Raw genomic sequence first — 15,289 nt, 5'->3', positions numbered from 1 at the left:
ACTCATAGCTATCTTCTCTAGATCCTTTTATTCTTGACATTTAACTTCTTGACACACTGACTGAACTAAGCACTGAGGTAAAAGTAATTTTCATGTTTACATGTTCACATTTTAACTTTGAGACACTGCAGTCATCGGAGAAGCTGCCAGCATTTTAGGACAATCCCTTTTTGAACTATCCCATCAACAATTCCACATCTCCCCCTTCGGTCCATCTCTATCCCCAAGCACGCACACATCAAGAAGCACATTCATGTACTGGTTTGGGAAGCAACATGGAAAATAGAAAAGAGGAAAACGGAAATAAAATAACAGAAAAGAAAACCAATTAACTTGCCATATAAGAAAATCTATTTGCAGCTCATGCTACTTTTCTTTCCCAACACTAAGGACAGCCAACTTAGTATTTAGGGACCTATGCACATTTCATTTCAAAAGCAATTAGAAGCAAAACACGTAGAAGTTTTTTTTTTCATTATGTGTATGCATATTTGCTCAGGTTTTCCCAAACTCCATCTCTCCCAAAATTCACTGTAACAGCTCAGAACCTCAGAGAGCATCAAGTCTTCCTTCTACGGAACAAGTAAAGCTATAGTCTCTTCATGGTGAATTACTGTAGTCCTAAAACAACTACTGGCCATGACACAAATATCAAAAATTAAGACAAAACCCAACAACTCTGTATTATGCAAAGCATTCAGAAAGTTGGTTGGGCTCTTTTTTTTAAAATTAAGGAAAACTTACTGAGCCATAACAAACCCATTAACAATGCCTGCTTCCAACACTGTCTGTCCAAAGAGATTAAATCATGAAAGGAGCATCTTGTTTATGTAAAACTGCAAAACACTCCTTTATGTTCAAGAGCTATATAGCAAGTCTGTGATGGTCTATGTACAACACAAACTATTAATAAACAACTAACCACAGTTCTTCTCAGAGAGAGGGGCTGACAGACAGTCACAGAACAGACCTTCCTTAAGTTAAGATGGAAAAGGCCAGGGACAAATACTAAGTCAGTACTGATACTTGATAATTGTGATAATCTACTACCACACATGCCTGACATGCTCTTCAAAGCAAAGAGGAGTTGCTTGGCTTAGCAGGGAGGCTATCCCCTATTATGCAGGCCAGCTGAGCCAAAAGCTATGCAGTACTGTATGGAATAACAGAAGGATCATTTCTGGAATAGTCAAATAAATGCCACTTCATACTGCTTTAACATCAGATCTCCTCTGGAAGATCAATATCTCTGTTAAAAGAAAAGTGGGGGGAGAAAAGTAAAGCAAGAGTTATATGGGGAAGGAAATAGCTGACTTTAAATATGCTAATAGACTAAACATCAGACAACAAAAATTTATTCCTAGAGTGAAAATTAATAAAAAGGAAATTGGGACAGCTGCACAATCCAAAATTGGCACTGATTTTCAGAGAAGGAATAGGATCCCTCAAACTCTTACTAAATGGCTCAGGAATCCCTGGCAAAAAATCAAACAGTTTCTTAAAAAAATTGCTGTACTTTAACACAGTATTTATAACAGAGCAAAGTGAAACAAGCTTACACTTCAGGCTGAAAACTGAGACAAACAAAAGCCACAGTTAATTAATCTTTCCTTGGTCACAATGTCAGAAGCCCATCCTTCTGAAAAAAAACCCCTAGAACTACATGAGCTGCTCGTACATGAAAGATGAGAAACTTTCATAATTATCTTCTTTAAGTTCAAGATCTACCACCAAAATATCAGATAGCAAAAGGTAAGCACAATGAAGGGGGTGGGAGGGAAGGGAATTTTTATTTGAATCTAATAAAAAAAAAAAATGTGGCTATCTTCACAGAAGCCTAAGAGCAATAAAATCATTATGTATGCCACTAGATCCCTATAAAATGCAACTATCTCTGGGCCACAGAAGGAGCTACTTTGATTAAGAAATTACTAGGAAGTAAAAGGAAAGCATCTGCCCTGTACCCCATCAGGCCTTAATTCCAAATATTCTAAGACTAGCTGAAGAGCTATAGCATGCAAATTGGGAAGAAAAATCCATGTGTGTCAGCTTTTCCTTAAATTATTTAGAATCAGTGGGAAGTTTCTCACTGTAGGAGTATCACAGCTAATTCAATTTATACATATACATATGTTAGCATAATACACTTTTTAAAAGTGGCAGCTTTCATAATCTACCCTTGATTCAGCAAGACATTTTTATTCCAGGATGAAGTGTTTCAGTTCCCTAAATTCAGCCCAATCTTGTTACAAGTCAGAAGTATTGTTCTGTGATTTACATAAAAGCATTTCCACTGAACTAAGCAGCAACTGACAGATCGGGTAAATGAGTTCCAGATAACATTTAAATAGCTGTGCTAATTACACCACACAGAGATAGGAACATGATCCCTTACTCAAATCCTCAGAGCAACCATCCAGAACAGTGAAGAGAGGGGAAAAAAAGCCTAACAGTGCAAGTCATAAGACAGCATGTAAAGGTATTTTAAAAAACCCAAACATTCTGCATAAAGGATGTAATCTCGACTAATTAGATGCCATAATGATCTTCTTACAATCTGTTAGAAGAGAGTTGTAGTTAATAACTTCAGATTTCCTCCAATCCTTTCACCAGGAAGGAATAGCAGTTTCTAAGTCATTACTGATCTGTCATCCTGGACCACTGCCAAGAATGTAGAACTTCAGGACACCTGTCAATTAACACATTCCTACTGAAGGCAGGTTCATCTTCCAAGTCTGTTAAAAATTAGTGATCACAAAAAGCAGTCAGATCAAAACACTGCAAAATTAAAATTAGAGATGACTTCTTGAAGGACAACAGCCTTCAAAAACAACAATCATCAAGAAGTGTGTCTCTGCTGAAGTGACTATATACACTATGTAATATATATACTACATATATATATAGTATATATACTGAAGTATACTATATACACTTTGGAAGATGAACTACATGATGTAACAACTTTTTCCATCCCAACCATCTGTGGCACACAGCCATACATACAAAAATGACTGGCCACCTGATGGACAAATGTGTACAAGAGTCAGAGCTGAAGCTTTTTTCTAATCAAAGCTTTCTGCAGGGGTTCTCAGTCTAAATATGGCCTTCTCATTGATTTTCCCTTATCCTCAGGATGAACTACTTCTAACTCAAAGTTGAATATCATGAATCTATGCATTGAACCAAAAAAATCCAGGTACAATACATATTTAAACATCAAGGCAGAGGTGAAATTACAATTTAAAGAAACCAAAAGATTTTTGAGCAAATACAAAAACGGTATTTACCAAAGTTCAAAGATGATGGTGAATTCTGAGGGAGATGGGGAGGAAAGGGAAGAAATTAAGGCGCTCACATGAAAACCAAAACATCAGCTGTCATTGACTTAAATCTGGTTTGTTCAAAAATCCAAGGGTACAATCAAGGAAGTTCTAGATTCAACAAGTAAAATTCCAACCAGAACCAAACAAATCAGAAGGCTGCCCACACTCCAGCACAGGACTAAGTAATTCCTATGGTTTTATGTCAGTCTTCCACCTGCTAAATTCCGAATTCCTCCACAAAGCTGGTGACAGTTTAATATTGCAGAAAAAAATTAAAAGCATCAAGAAGGAAAACTCAAGTTCACACTGAAAACATTTTTTACACTGAAGTCAGAGAAAACAGGAAAGAAGTTTTTAGTGTGCGCAATGTCGTATTGCCTAATAAAATGGCAATGCACAGAGAACCAGTCAGAGAACCAAACAAGTCAGAAGGGGAAAGCAGCCCATGTATACCAGGTATAGAGCCCTTACTTTAGAAAGGCTACCCCTCTCCCTGGCAACTGTCCCACAGATTCACTTTCCTTGGATTAAAAAAAAAATAATAAAATGTTTGTACTTCAAGGTCTCCTCTATGCTTAACCAATCATTTCAAGGAACACGATCCTGAACTTCATCAAAGCAGATTATTATACTGTCCTACTTTTCTGGAAACTTCCAGGAGTTCAAACATGGGAATTTCTGCACTGTTTTGTGAACTAGGCAAGTAATTTGAAATAAAGCATTAATGCTTTTTTCTGCTTTTATTTTTTTCAAACCAAGGCTTATCCATCACCAGAATTCAAATTTCAAAAGTTTCTCCAGTCTCATGTAACTACCAAGACTAGCACAAGCTCACAGAGAAAAGCTACTGTCAGCTACTAAGCCCTGCCGTAAGGTTCAAATGATGTCCCATCATTCCACGTTTTCCATGAGCACTGCTTAATAAGCAAATCATTTCTGTGACACAAGTGGGAACCACTTCTGATGCCCAACAACCTAAAGAACTATTTCTTGCTCCTTCTAAAGGCTGTCAGTTAAATCATATGAAAACAAAGAAGGATTAACAGGAAAGGTAAAGGGAAATGGGTACTTCAATTTTTTTAACTAATCCAGGTGTTGAAATAGGATTTTATGGAGCAACTATTCCAAGTGGTTCAAACTACCAAAAACGAGTATCAAATTGTAAAGCAGATATCAACATATATATTTTAATCCTTCTCTCTGAAACCTTGCTTATATTTGATAAAAGGCACAGTCTGAAGCTAAAGACAACACAGACGCCAGCAACATCTCCTGCATTACCTCATGTATAACACCTGGAAGAAAAGCCAAAAGACAGTAGGCATAATGCAGGTGTCTCTCAATCACTGATCAAGCTCTAAAATTTACGGGATTTTACTTCATCCAGCTTTCACAGTGCTCTCTTTCTACTACAAAGGGAGTCAGAACAAATTACCTTAGTCTGTATGCCTGACTTACAATCTTCCTTGCTTATGTTAAGAGATAAGGTACGTTCCAGCTTGTTAAACTACACCTGCTTTGTTCCAACCAGAATTCTTCATGCTATCCACCAAGACCTCCTATATCCTTACAAGGCATTGTACCTGCAGCAGTACAGGCAGGCCATCTTTCACAGATAAATAAAGGTCTTAACCAACTCTTTCATCTGCCTCACAAGTATATTTCAGTGCTGAAAATAGCATAAGCCATTCATGCTTATCTTCTAAATTAAACCAATGAATCTTGGCACAGGCCCAGTGAAAGGACATAACATGCAAGAGACCACACATTATAATCTGCACAGCAAAACCTGCATTCAAAGTACTCAAACATTATTTTTTTTGCCCTGAAAGCAAAACAGCCTGGTAAGAAAAAGTACCACTGGTCGTGTATCTCCTTTCTTCCAGTTTTCTTCGCTTCAAATGACAAGTTTCATCTGTTGGATGTTGCTGACCTTGGTGATAAATCATGATAAATTTCAGTGAGAATTAAAGGAACCTCTAAACTGATGGTTATAAACCAGCTTTGGTTTGCAGGGATCTCTGGACATCATTTTACCCAACCTCTGGCCCCAGAGCAGGCTACACCTGCCTGGTGCAAGGCTGTGCACCTTCGGGAAGAGTCTGACTTCTTGAAGACATCCCCCTTTAGGTTGTTGAAGAGCACAGTTAATTCCATCCTCAACATACTTCCAGAGTGAAGGAACCCAGCTTTCAGCTTCTTCCTGTATGTCAAAGTAGGATCACCACCATCCTGAAACCATTACCTGAAAAGAACAGACCTAGTAGGCTCAAAATACTTATCCAAGAGGAAAAAGAAGGAGCAAAAAGTTTCTAACAGAATTTGTGGTGAAAAAGCCAGCTTTCACACAGTGGGCAAGATTCCCAGGAAAAATATGAAAATTTTTGATTATGAGATCAAGGTGTCATATCTTTGAAGGACAATATGAATATTTATTTAAGTCTCATAGGAGACAGACACTTCAGTTGGACTGTTTTTCTAACCTCTTAGGAATAGTGCTCAGAAATGAAAATTATTTTTAGCTCCTGTTTTAAGTATCTTTTATTTTGAAAACTTTATTACCATCTAGGTACCCAAACCCAGGGTTTCTAGATCAAGCCAACATCCAATTTAAGATAAATGTATGACGAAAATGAGTGAGGCAATAAGAATCTAAAGAACAACTTCTGCAGAAGTCTCAAAACCCCAAGTAATTTCTGACAAGCTACTAATGAACTAAGAAAATGCATACTGCAAAGACATGTAGTGCTAACAAATATACAGGCTGGAGAAAAACATTAAAGCATAAATTAACATTTGTGTTCTTCTAACCTTAAAAGGGGCGTTTGAAAAACAAATGTGTTTGAACACAGAACCAAGGCAGTTTACAAATGGTGGTGTGATGCTGTTAAAGCTCTCAACCTTCATGGTGAAGCACCTATGCTGTGTCTCCCTTTTATAAAGCATCTCTGTGAGAGAACCATGAAGGACCTCTGTTAATCCCTGCAATATTCTATAGACAGGTTTAAAGAATTTCTTTAGCAAATCTGAAGCTGAAGCACGGCAGACTTTGGAGGGTGCAGGATTTCAGTGCATCCCCCAATACATTACTGAACACCTGAGAGTCCTTCCTGTTACCACTGGATATGGTGAGACATTTCTACCTCTCCTAATCTTGAGGTATCAGCTCTCTACCCAATACATACAGCTTCTAAAAGGGAACATACTGTTGCAGCTCAGATATTGAGAATGTTCCAGATATCCTGCTCTTCCCAGTACTCTGGTTCAGTTTTACCACAATTCTGGGTGAGGAATATCTGTTGTTACCTAGTCAGTCAGGTTAAGATATGACACAAGGAAGAATCTGCATCTTTAGCAGAACAGAAAAATAATATAAGATAGGAAACCATTAGAAAAAAAACTCAAAAGTACAGAAGAAAACAACAGCCAAAGAAAACCTCCACATGTTATCAGATTAACAGTAACTCCACAGTTCCACAGCCAGGTATGAGCTGAAAAGTGGCTGATCATGCCTGACTCCTTACATCTCACACTGGGCCTGCCCCCACTTTCCAACCTCCTCTTTTCCACCAGCTCTCAGAGCATGCAGTGAGTCACTGAGCCATTGATCCAACTGAAATCAATTTGGTTTTCCTCTGGAGTTATCTTTCAACTCAGATCACCAGGCTGATCCAACTCACCATGGGGCCATGCAATTCTATAACCCATCCACAGAAATCAGCAGTCAGGAAGTGAGAGGCACCATGCCTCTTGTAATAGCACAATCTTAAAATAAGCAGTTAAAAAAAAAAAAAAAAAAAAGCCTATTTGTCTGATGTGCTGTACAATCAATCTCAATCTGATCAATCTTCCTAAACATTTCTTGGTGAATACCCATTAAATAAAACCTTTCTGCCCAGAAAGGAAAAAAATACCAATATGCCATCCAAAATAAAATAATATATAGTTTCCCCTTCTTATTAATTTCCTCCCACCCCAAATATTCTGGCCATTCTTAATTGAAATGTTTCACTTCCTCTCCTTGGAGATGCTAAAGTCTGTACTAGACCAGATGTCATCTCCTGCACTTGACTACCAGTAGTATTTCAACATATGAGAAGATGCTACACAATTTTTCTACTACTTGGTACTCAGTTCACATTTCCAGATTGTATGCAGCCTCTCCTTGTCTACTCCAACTCGTTTTGGCTATCAGCATGCAGAGTAACATACAAAGCTTTTTCACAGGCTCACAGTCGCACACAAGGATAAATTTAACAACAGTGGCAAATGATTTAACCCCAACAGTTCCCATTTTGGGACAATGCAGCAATTTTGCACTATTTCTCCCAAGATTTTGGGTTTCCAATTTTATATTTAAAAGCAATTAGAAACTCTTTGCCTAGCCTTTTGCCATCAAGTTTCATGTCTTCCAAAATTGTTATATTGATGTTGCATTCCCTGTTTAAATATAGATGGCATGCTGATAACAAGACATTAGGAGGCTCCTTTCCCTCTCTTAGCAATCCTCTTTCTCCCATAGTACAACATGGAAGAAAACAGGAATCTGTCAATTGCCCCATTCACATGACAACTCTTGCAGACTGTATAACCAATGCTTTAGGTGCAATCAAGAGAAAGCAGCTGATGATCATTCTCCCTGGATGAACAAGACTTTAAAAAAAAAAAATAAATGCCTGGATTTCTTTACAGATCATAATTACAGTAGACAGCGATTAACCTGCTTACCTACCCTTAATTTTTTTTAAATGAGCTCATCTTTCTCCACTTCATTTTTATCCTCCCTCATCCATTCTTTTCCCAGACTGCAGCAATAACATGCTTTTATTCTTTCCTTTTGACTGCCAGGGCCTCAAAGTAATTATTAATTGAGAATGTATCTAAAGGATCTGAACAAGAAAGTTGGAATTAACCCAATTGTCTCTTTCCCTCTTTAATTTTGTGCATTGGAACACTAGGTCTACCTGTCAGCATGGCTGAAAACAGCAAATGTGTTGTTTTCCTCTCAAAGGCAAGTTTGCTTAGGCAAAAATATGCAACAGCAAAAAGCAACACAGAAAAAAAGCAAGTACCTGGAAAAGGCCTCAGCACTGAGTGAAAGCCATTAGCAAGCAAGCAAGCTGCCTACAGTTAAATTCTCTCAACAACTTTGCTGTCCTGAAGGAGAATCCTGCAGCAAACAGCATCCTGCATTAAGGAAACCAGACAACTGACACTGCATCAAAAGGCTTGTCCTTTGAGAGGCTAGAACAGCATGACCCGACACTGCCTGCTGGTGCAGAGCTGGCTGGCTGTACAGCTCCGACTCATCTTGTTTCCAGTTGTTAAATTACATTAAAGGACAGCTAAAAATATATTAAATATTTTCCTATTACTTTTCCACGCAAGCAACTGCTACAGTTACAACAAGAGTAACGTCCAGGCAAAGGCTTAGTAACATGGGGTGGAGGGGAAAGTCCAGGAATCCCTCTAACAAATTCCTGACCAATGGTTTGCAAATGTAGAAATTTTTATTATTATTTTGCTGAACTAAGGCATTTGTTACATTCAAAAGATAAAAATATTTACATTTGCCAGAGTGGCTAAACAGATCTGAGCTATAGTTTTAACTCACTTCCACCCGAAATTTTTGCTTTATTTTTTTCTTCCGAAACACACACCAGCTTAGCAGTCTACATGTGACACCTAAATTTGGACAAATTCACACTGATATGCCCCGTTAAAGACAACCCACAAATTAAAAACAAGGAAGACCCTTCCGAAAAACACAATAATCAACATTTAAACACAAACAAAAATGAGTGCTAATTGATTGAGGATCTCCAGGTCTGTATCGCCATCTAGCGAGCAGTGCCCGCCATTGTCACACTGTCCCCTGTGCCGCGGTCCCGGGAAGGACAGACAGGATAAACTGCTGGACCAGCCTGCCCTGGGCAGGGATGGACAGCCCTGGAAGGACAGACAGGATAAACTGCTGGACCAGCCTGCCCTGGGCAGGGATGGACAGCCCTGGAAGGACAGACAGGATAAACTGCTGGACCAGCCTGCCCTGGGCAGGGATGGACGGCCCTGGAAGGACAGACAGGATAAACTGCTGGACCAGCCTGCCCTGGGCAGGGATGGACAGCCCTGGAAGGACAGACAGGATAAACTGCTGGACCAGCCTGCCCTGGGCAGGGATGGACAGCCCTGGAAGGACAGACAGGATAAACTGCTGGACCAGCCTGCCCTGGGCAGGGATGGACGGCCCTGGAAGGACAGACAGGATAAACTGCTGGACCAGCCTGCCCTGGGCAGGGATGGACGGCCCTGGAAGGACAGACAGGATAAACTGCTGGACCAGCCTGCCCTGGGCAGGGATGGACGGCCCTGGAAGGACAGACAGGATAAACTGCTGGACCAGCCTGCCCTGGGCAGGGATGGACAGCCCTGGAAGGACAGACAGGATAAACTGCTGGACCAGCCTGCCCTGGGCAGTGATGGACGGCCCTGGAAGGACAGACAGGATAAACTGCTGGACCAGCCTGCCCTGGGCAGGGATGGACGGCCCTGGAAGGACAGACAGGATAAACTGCTGGACCAGCCTGCCCAGGGAAGGGATGGAAGGCCTTGCTAGATTTCTGTTCCCTGGCTGAAGGAAAATAAAATTTCAGCACTGACCCGTATCTCTCTAGAGCTGACCGGAGAGAACTGAGCTTTTATGGATTACACTGTCATAGAATCGTAGAATGGTTTGGGTTGGAAGAGACCCTAAGGATCACCTGTATTTATGATCTGCCTTTCTTTAAATGGCCTTTCCACACCATATTTAATACTTCTACCATCAAAATGAAGTGAACAGGTCAAGTTCTACTAGTACAGTTCAGAAGTTCACTAATACACTAACACACAAGTTTTTATAATGGAAATGTGTAATTACAAGTATTTTTAGCCACCATAAGGAACCCCATGGCAGCTCCACTGCTTTTACTGCATCAGCATCCCTAAAGCACAGAGAGAAGTTAAGAGTCCAGGAGAGGTGGTACTCAGTACTTGGCATCAGGTGCATTAATCTTCCCACAGCCTCAGTGGAGAGGTTGTCAGTCACACAGTTGAAAAGCATCAATTTACAGGTCTCATCAAAACTCATTCCCAGCTACATTACAACTTAATGCTAGGATGAGCTATAACAACTTCAACATGAAATACGTATTTCCCACTTTCAATTATTCTGCTAAGACTTACGATTGAACTGTAATTGTGTTAGTGCAAATATTAAGTTCAGTTTTCAACCCACACAGTATTTTTCCCACTTAGACTTCTACAAGCCTACCTGCATTTACTCAGGTGCCCTTGACAACAGTAAAAAAAAAAAAGGCATTAATTGCAGATCATCAGAAAAGGCCATTTAAATTGAGACCATAAATTTTCCATAACAGTTACATTTTAATTAACCTTTTCCCATAGAGAACCCACCCAAACCTCCAGATACTTAACATTTACTTCTTGTATATTCGAACTGAGTGGTAAGAGGAAATGTATTAATAAAAAGACTAATATAAAAATTGAAAAGTACTGTTTTTCCAGATTAGGTAATTCAACTCTAAAAAACAACTAAAAAAAAAAAAAACTAACAAACAAGAAACAAACAAACAAAAAGCCATAAGGTGTCCTCATGCCATCTTCTGTGGCAAAAACTCCAATGTATGCAAAGGCTTCACAGAAGCCAGCACGGGTCCAGCACCACCACAATTTAAAAGGTAAGAAATCCTTTCCAACCAAAGATCAACTATGTAAGAGAAACCATCCCTAATCACTCCCTAGCACATTCTGTAGTACCTATTTAGGATTTCTCTGGTTTACATCACTCTGGAACATAAAGCAGGAACACCAGAATTTCACATAGTTATCTCATAACTGATACTTTACAAACAAATGAGAATAAACACCATGTGCAAACAAAAAGTACTTCCCCATCTTAACAGAGGCCAAAAGCTAAAGTATCCATAGAATACCAGGTTTGTGGCAGGTGGTCCATATGACATATGGAGATCATTAAAAAAAAAAACCCAAAGAAAAAAGTAGAATTACTTTTAAAATACCACTAGAAAATATAAACCTGTGTCACTCAGCTGCTTTGCATGCCAACCTCATAGACAATGAGGTTGAATCTTACATCAACAAACACAATACCTTACTAAAGGAAACACTAACTTCTGAATTCACATGGCTGCATGGCACATTTGCAGTTACCAAACTGAGAAACTATTTCTGAGTTAAACAGATGTGTAAGGTTAAACATAACTGCTTACATAAATTGGGAAGACAGCAAATCTGGGGCTCTCTAGAGAATTCTTTAGATAGGAAGATAATTAAAACCAAAGATGTGTTAGAAATAAACCCCCCCCCCATGCAATTGAGCTGGGAATTGTGAAGTGGGTGTGCTCTCACATCACAGGGAGGATGAGCCTGTCAGCAGGAATGTGACTTCATCTATCTCTGTGATCAACCAAAAAGGCTGACCAGCCATTCTGACAAAACTGTACCTGCTACCTTTGCAGACTCCTGCTTGGTATTCTCTTCCATAAGGACCTCATATCATTATGTTTTAAGATAATTAATGTATATCAGTGGTATGTTTTAGATCATTAAAGATTATTTTTCCCACAGGCACAAAACCAATGTGGTCTGTATTGAGCTACCATCCTAACCAATACCAAGAGTAATTTTGCCTATAAAGTCAAGTGCAACTCTTAAAATAAAATCTGAGGCTAATAAGAAACTTTATTCTAAGGAACAAACAGTTTCCAAAAATAAGCCCTGATATATAACCCATTGCCTCCATGATTAATTAGCCCTATCACAAACTTTTGGGTTTCAGGGAGTCATATCAGGCCACAGGACAGTCTGCTTACAAGCAAGCTCATCCAAAGCTGAAGCACACCACCAAATCCATCAAGCAGAACTGGAAATTAATGAAAAATATGAAAACAGCCTTGTTTGTTTTTTTTTCTGTTGTCACCACAATCTGGCCTATTGAAACCAAATAGTTTCACAGTACAAGAAAGATAAACTTTATTTCTGAAACCAAAAGCAGGTTCAAGAACAAAACCATTCTTGAATTCAATAAACAAAAAAAAAGTAGGTGTCTTAAATTCAGCCTTCTTAAATGTGTGCATAATCTATTTAATGACTTACCTCTCTCCCTTTATGTGTCACCAAAGCAGCCAAAGGCTTGGCATAGAATCTGCTGTAGGAAAATCCCAGGCAGCCATACATGCTGTTAGCAGTGAGTTTCAAAGCTTTCTGTCTGATATCATACTGAAAAGAAACACAACCAGAAAAGTAATCCAACCACAGCCATCAGGGAACAGAACTTAATGTTCACAATTACATTCACAGCTTTTTTATACAATCTGCAGCAGTGATGGGCTACAAATAAAGCACATTACAATCACTGCTCACTACTAATCATCCCTATTCTACAAGGCTGATCAGGGCACTTAAGGGGAGAGGAGGAAAAATCAAAGGAGTTCTGTGAAACACACCTGTAAATAGAGGTCAGGATTTAAATCTGGCTGTTTCATTAACTGCTTAACTTGGCGTCTTCTCTCCACCAGTTTCCTGATTTCTTTAGGTAAAATTCCCATTTCCAGAGATGGGTCTGGAAGCTCCGGAATTTCTTCCTCTTCTTCAACCTGTGAAATGATCACAACTGCTTATTTTATTGCTTGAAGATTAGATTTTAAGGCATTAAGTGAAAAGCTTGGGGGTAGAAAAAAAACCCGAAACCATACAGCTTGTGCCAATTCCTGCAGAGCACCCAAAGCACAGCTCAGAACAAGCACGAGAGGTTTTTTTGCAGTGTTGAACTGTATTACTTTGCCCCTGCTGGGGGACAGCAAAGTCTGTTTCACTGTTGGAGAAACACAAGGCATGGACCAGTAGCAGGAAGATTTTTATTTTTTATCAATGTGTGTGTTATATATTTATGCACATACATATATATCCAGATAAATAACACACAATCTCACTCTTAGGTATATATAGATAAATACAAAAATTTAAAGAAAAGCACACACACAGCAATTCTTTCTGTGCTGCAAAATCCATCCTTTTTTATCATTACATAAGTACTTTTGGTGTTCAGACCTGTCAAAAGGAGCACATGCTCTGTGGAACTGATACTCAGAATTACAACTGACAAAAGTGAAATGGAGTACAGCAGTAGAAGAAAAACTCCACCCCAAGCAACTCTTGATTATGGCAAAACAACTGTAGCAGAAAGGACACCACCTTAGCGTGACTGAAGAAATGGTTGATCAGCAACAATGGAAAGGTATTTCAAGCACAATGAAAGTGACAGAAATGTACAAAGGGCAATACAGACACGGCAAGGTTGGCAAGTTTAGTAAAGCAGTCTGAGTGTAACAAGAAATTACTCCAAAGCCTGATTAAACATCATACAGCAAGAGAAATCAAAATTAGCTGCTTCAGGTTGAAGCACACTTCAGGAAGCAGAGAAAATCCAAAGACAGCTTGAAGGAACTTACTGACATATCTCCACATACTTGTCTCCTCATTTCTGCTACTGTGCTCATGTTGCAGTTGCTACAGGACTAACTAATTCCACCCAGTGAGCTGATACTAGTTAAAAATAAAAGCCTCTGGTTCAACCTTTAGACTTGACCAGCTCGATGCTTCAGTTTACAACACAGCTCCAACAACTAGTGCTTCAGCACAGCTGAGGAAATTACAATCTCCAGCCATGGATAAGCCAGAGCCAACACAGCTGCTTATAAAACAGTGCATCCAACTGTACCTTCATGAGGTTTTTCAGTTGTGTTTAACATAGTTTGAACAGCATGAGTTTTTGTGAAGCTGGTGTCACAGCTCACACAGTCACAACATCCCCTTTCCAAGTCACACACATAATTTTTCAGATGTCTAATAAGGCCTGAGCTCATAATCGTATTGTTTCCTCTAGAAAACATGAGACTTTTGCCTAACTCCATCAGGTATATTTGCATGAATTCCGCAGCAACTTAACTTCAGGAAGCCTCTGTCAAGCTAGGATGAAATTGCTAGGGAGGATGTGTGGCTGAAAAGGGTAACAGAGCCTCAGTAATGTTTCATGAGGATACCAAGATTAGACGGGAGAGAACAAGATTCTGTAAGAGTACTACAGAAAGGAAGGTGACAGACACAAAATACTCAAAAGAGTCCCACCCCTCAAATTTATATGATACTTCTTCAAACAAGAATCACTTTTTATGTGTGAGAGGGGACAAAAAACAAGTGAAAAAGAACAGCTTCTTAAAGAGCTGATTCAAAGAAAACACTCTGAAGTTAAGACAGTGCAATTTAAGCCACAAGTTAAAGCACACAAACCTCTGCCCTTTTCTGTGCTTCTGACGACAGTCGCTGCACTGTGGTAAAGCAAATGTTGAACTCCTGAATAATCGATGGGTACAAGCTGTTGAAGTCGAGAAGCAAAATAAACTTGTCATAAAAACCTAAAACAGAGTTTAAAACAAAAGTCATAATTACTCAAGTCTCCCACAGGACTTCATACAAGTCCACACAATAGTTAAGTGACAGTAATATACTGTACCACATTTCCATAACCTAAATCCCTTTAAGCAGCTGTTGAGATGCACCACTGCCCTTTAGAGAAAGCTGTCAGAAGTGGAACGATCCAACCCCATTAACTCACCAGAGTTGAACAGATACCTTCTGTGTTACTATAGGACACTTGTACAGTTTTCCCCACATAGAGGAGAAACTGAAAGAAAACTTACGTGTCCATTAGAAAATTATACATAAATATTCCTCAAAATTCCTAATTCCTCAAAAGAAGCAATGCCAAAATCAATATTGAGAATTTCATTGTATGAAACAAGCTTCCCCTCACAACCACACCAAAAACCCACAAACACAGATTCACCACTCTAATATCTCTGTATTAATATAACCTACCTTCC

At 39.3% G+C, this 15,289-nt stretch overlaps 1 protein-coding gene and 1 non-coding gene across 3 annotated transcripts in view; both read right to left on the bottom strand.

The window, feature by feature from the left end:
* The window catches only part of POLA1 (DNA polymerase alpha 1, catalytic subunit), a 184,703-nt gene that overhangs the window by 140,727 nt on the left and 28,687 nt on the right, over nucleotides 1-15,289 (bottom strand). For both annotated transcript variants that reach the window (XM_062488096.1, XM_062488097.1), the window contains 3 exons: nucleotides 14,697-14,821; nucleotides 12,854-13,003; nucleotides 12,504-12,626 (listed from right to left, as the gene is read on the bottom strand). In XM_062488096.1, the coding sequence (XP_062344080.1) occupies nucleotides 12,504-12,626; nucleotides 12,854-13,003; nucleotides 14,697-14,821 (398 nt within the window). The remainder of the gene's footprint in view (nucleotides 1-12,503; nucleotides 12,627-12,853; nucleotides 13,004-14,696; nucleotides 14,822-15,289) is intronic.
* On the bottom strand, nucleotides 14,983-15,113 carry LOC134041475 (small Cajal body-specific RNA 24). The gene has a single exon (XR_009933017.1). It is a non-coding gene; the product is annotated as a small Cajal body-specific RNA 24 (non-coding RNA).

Source organism: Cinclus cinclus, chromosome 2 (genome assembly GCF_963662255.1).
Source record: "Cinclus cinclus chromosome 2, bCinCin1.1, whole genome shotgun sequence".
Lineage (NCBI taxonomy): Eukaryota > Metazoa > Chordata > Aves > Passeriformes > Cinclidae > Cinclus > Cinclus cinclus.
Note: the sequence above shows the minus strand (reverse complement) of the source record. Positions and strands in the feature narration are given on the sequence as shown.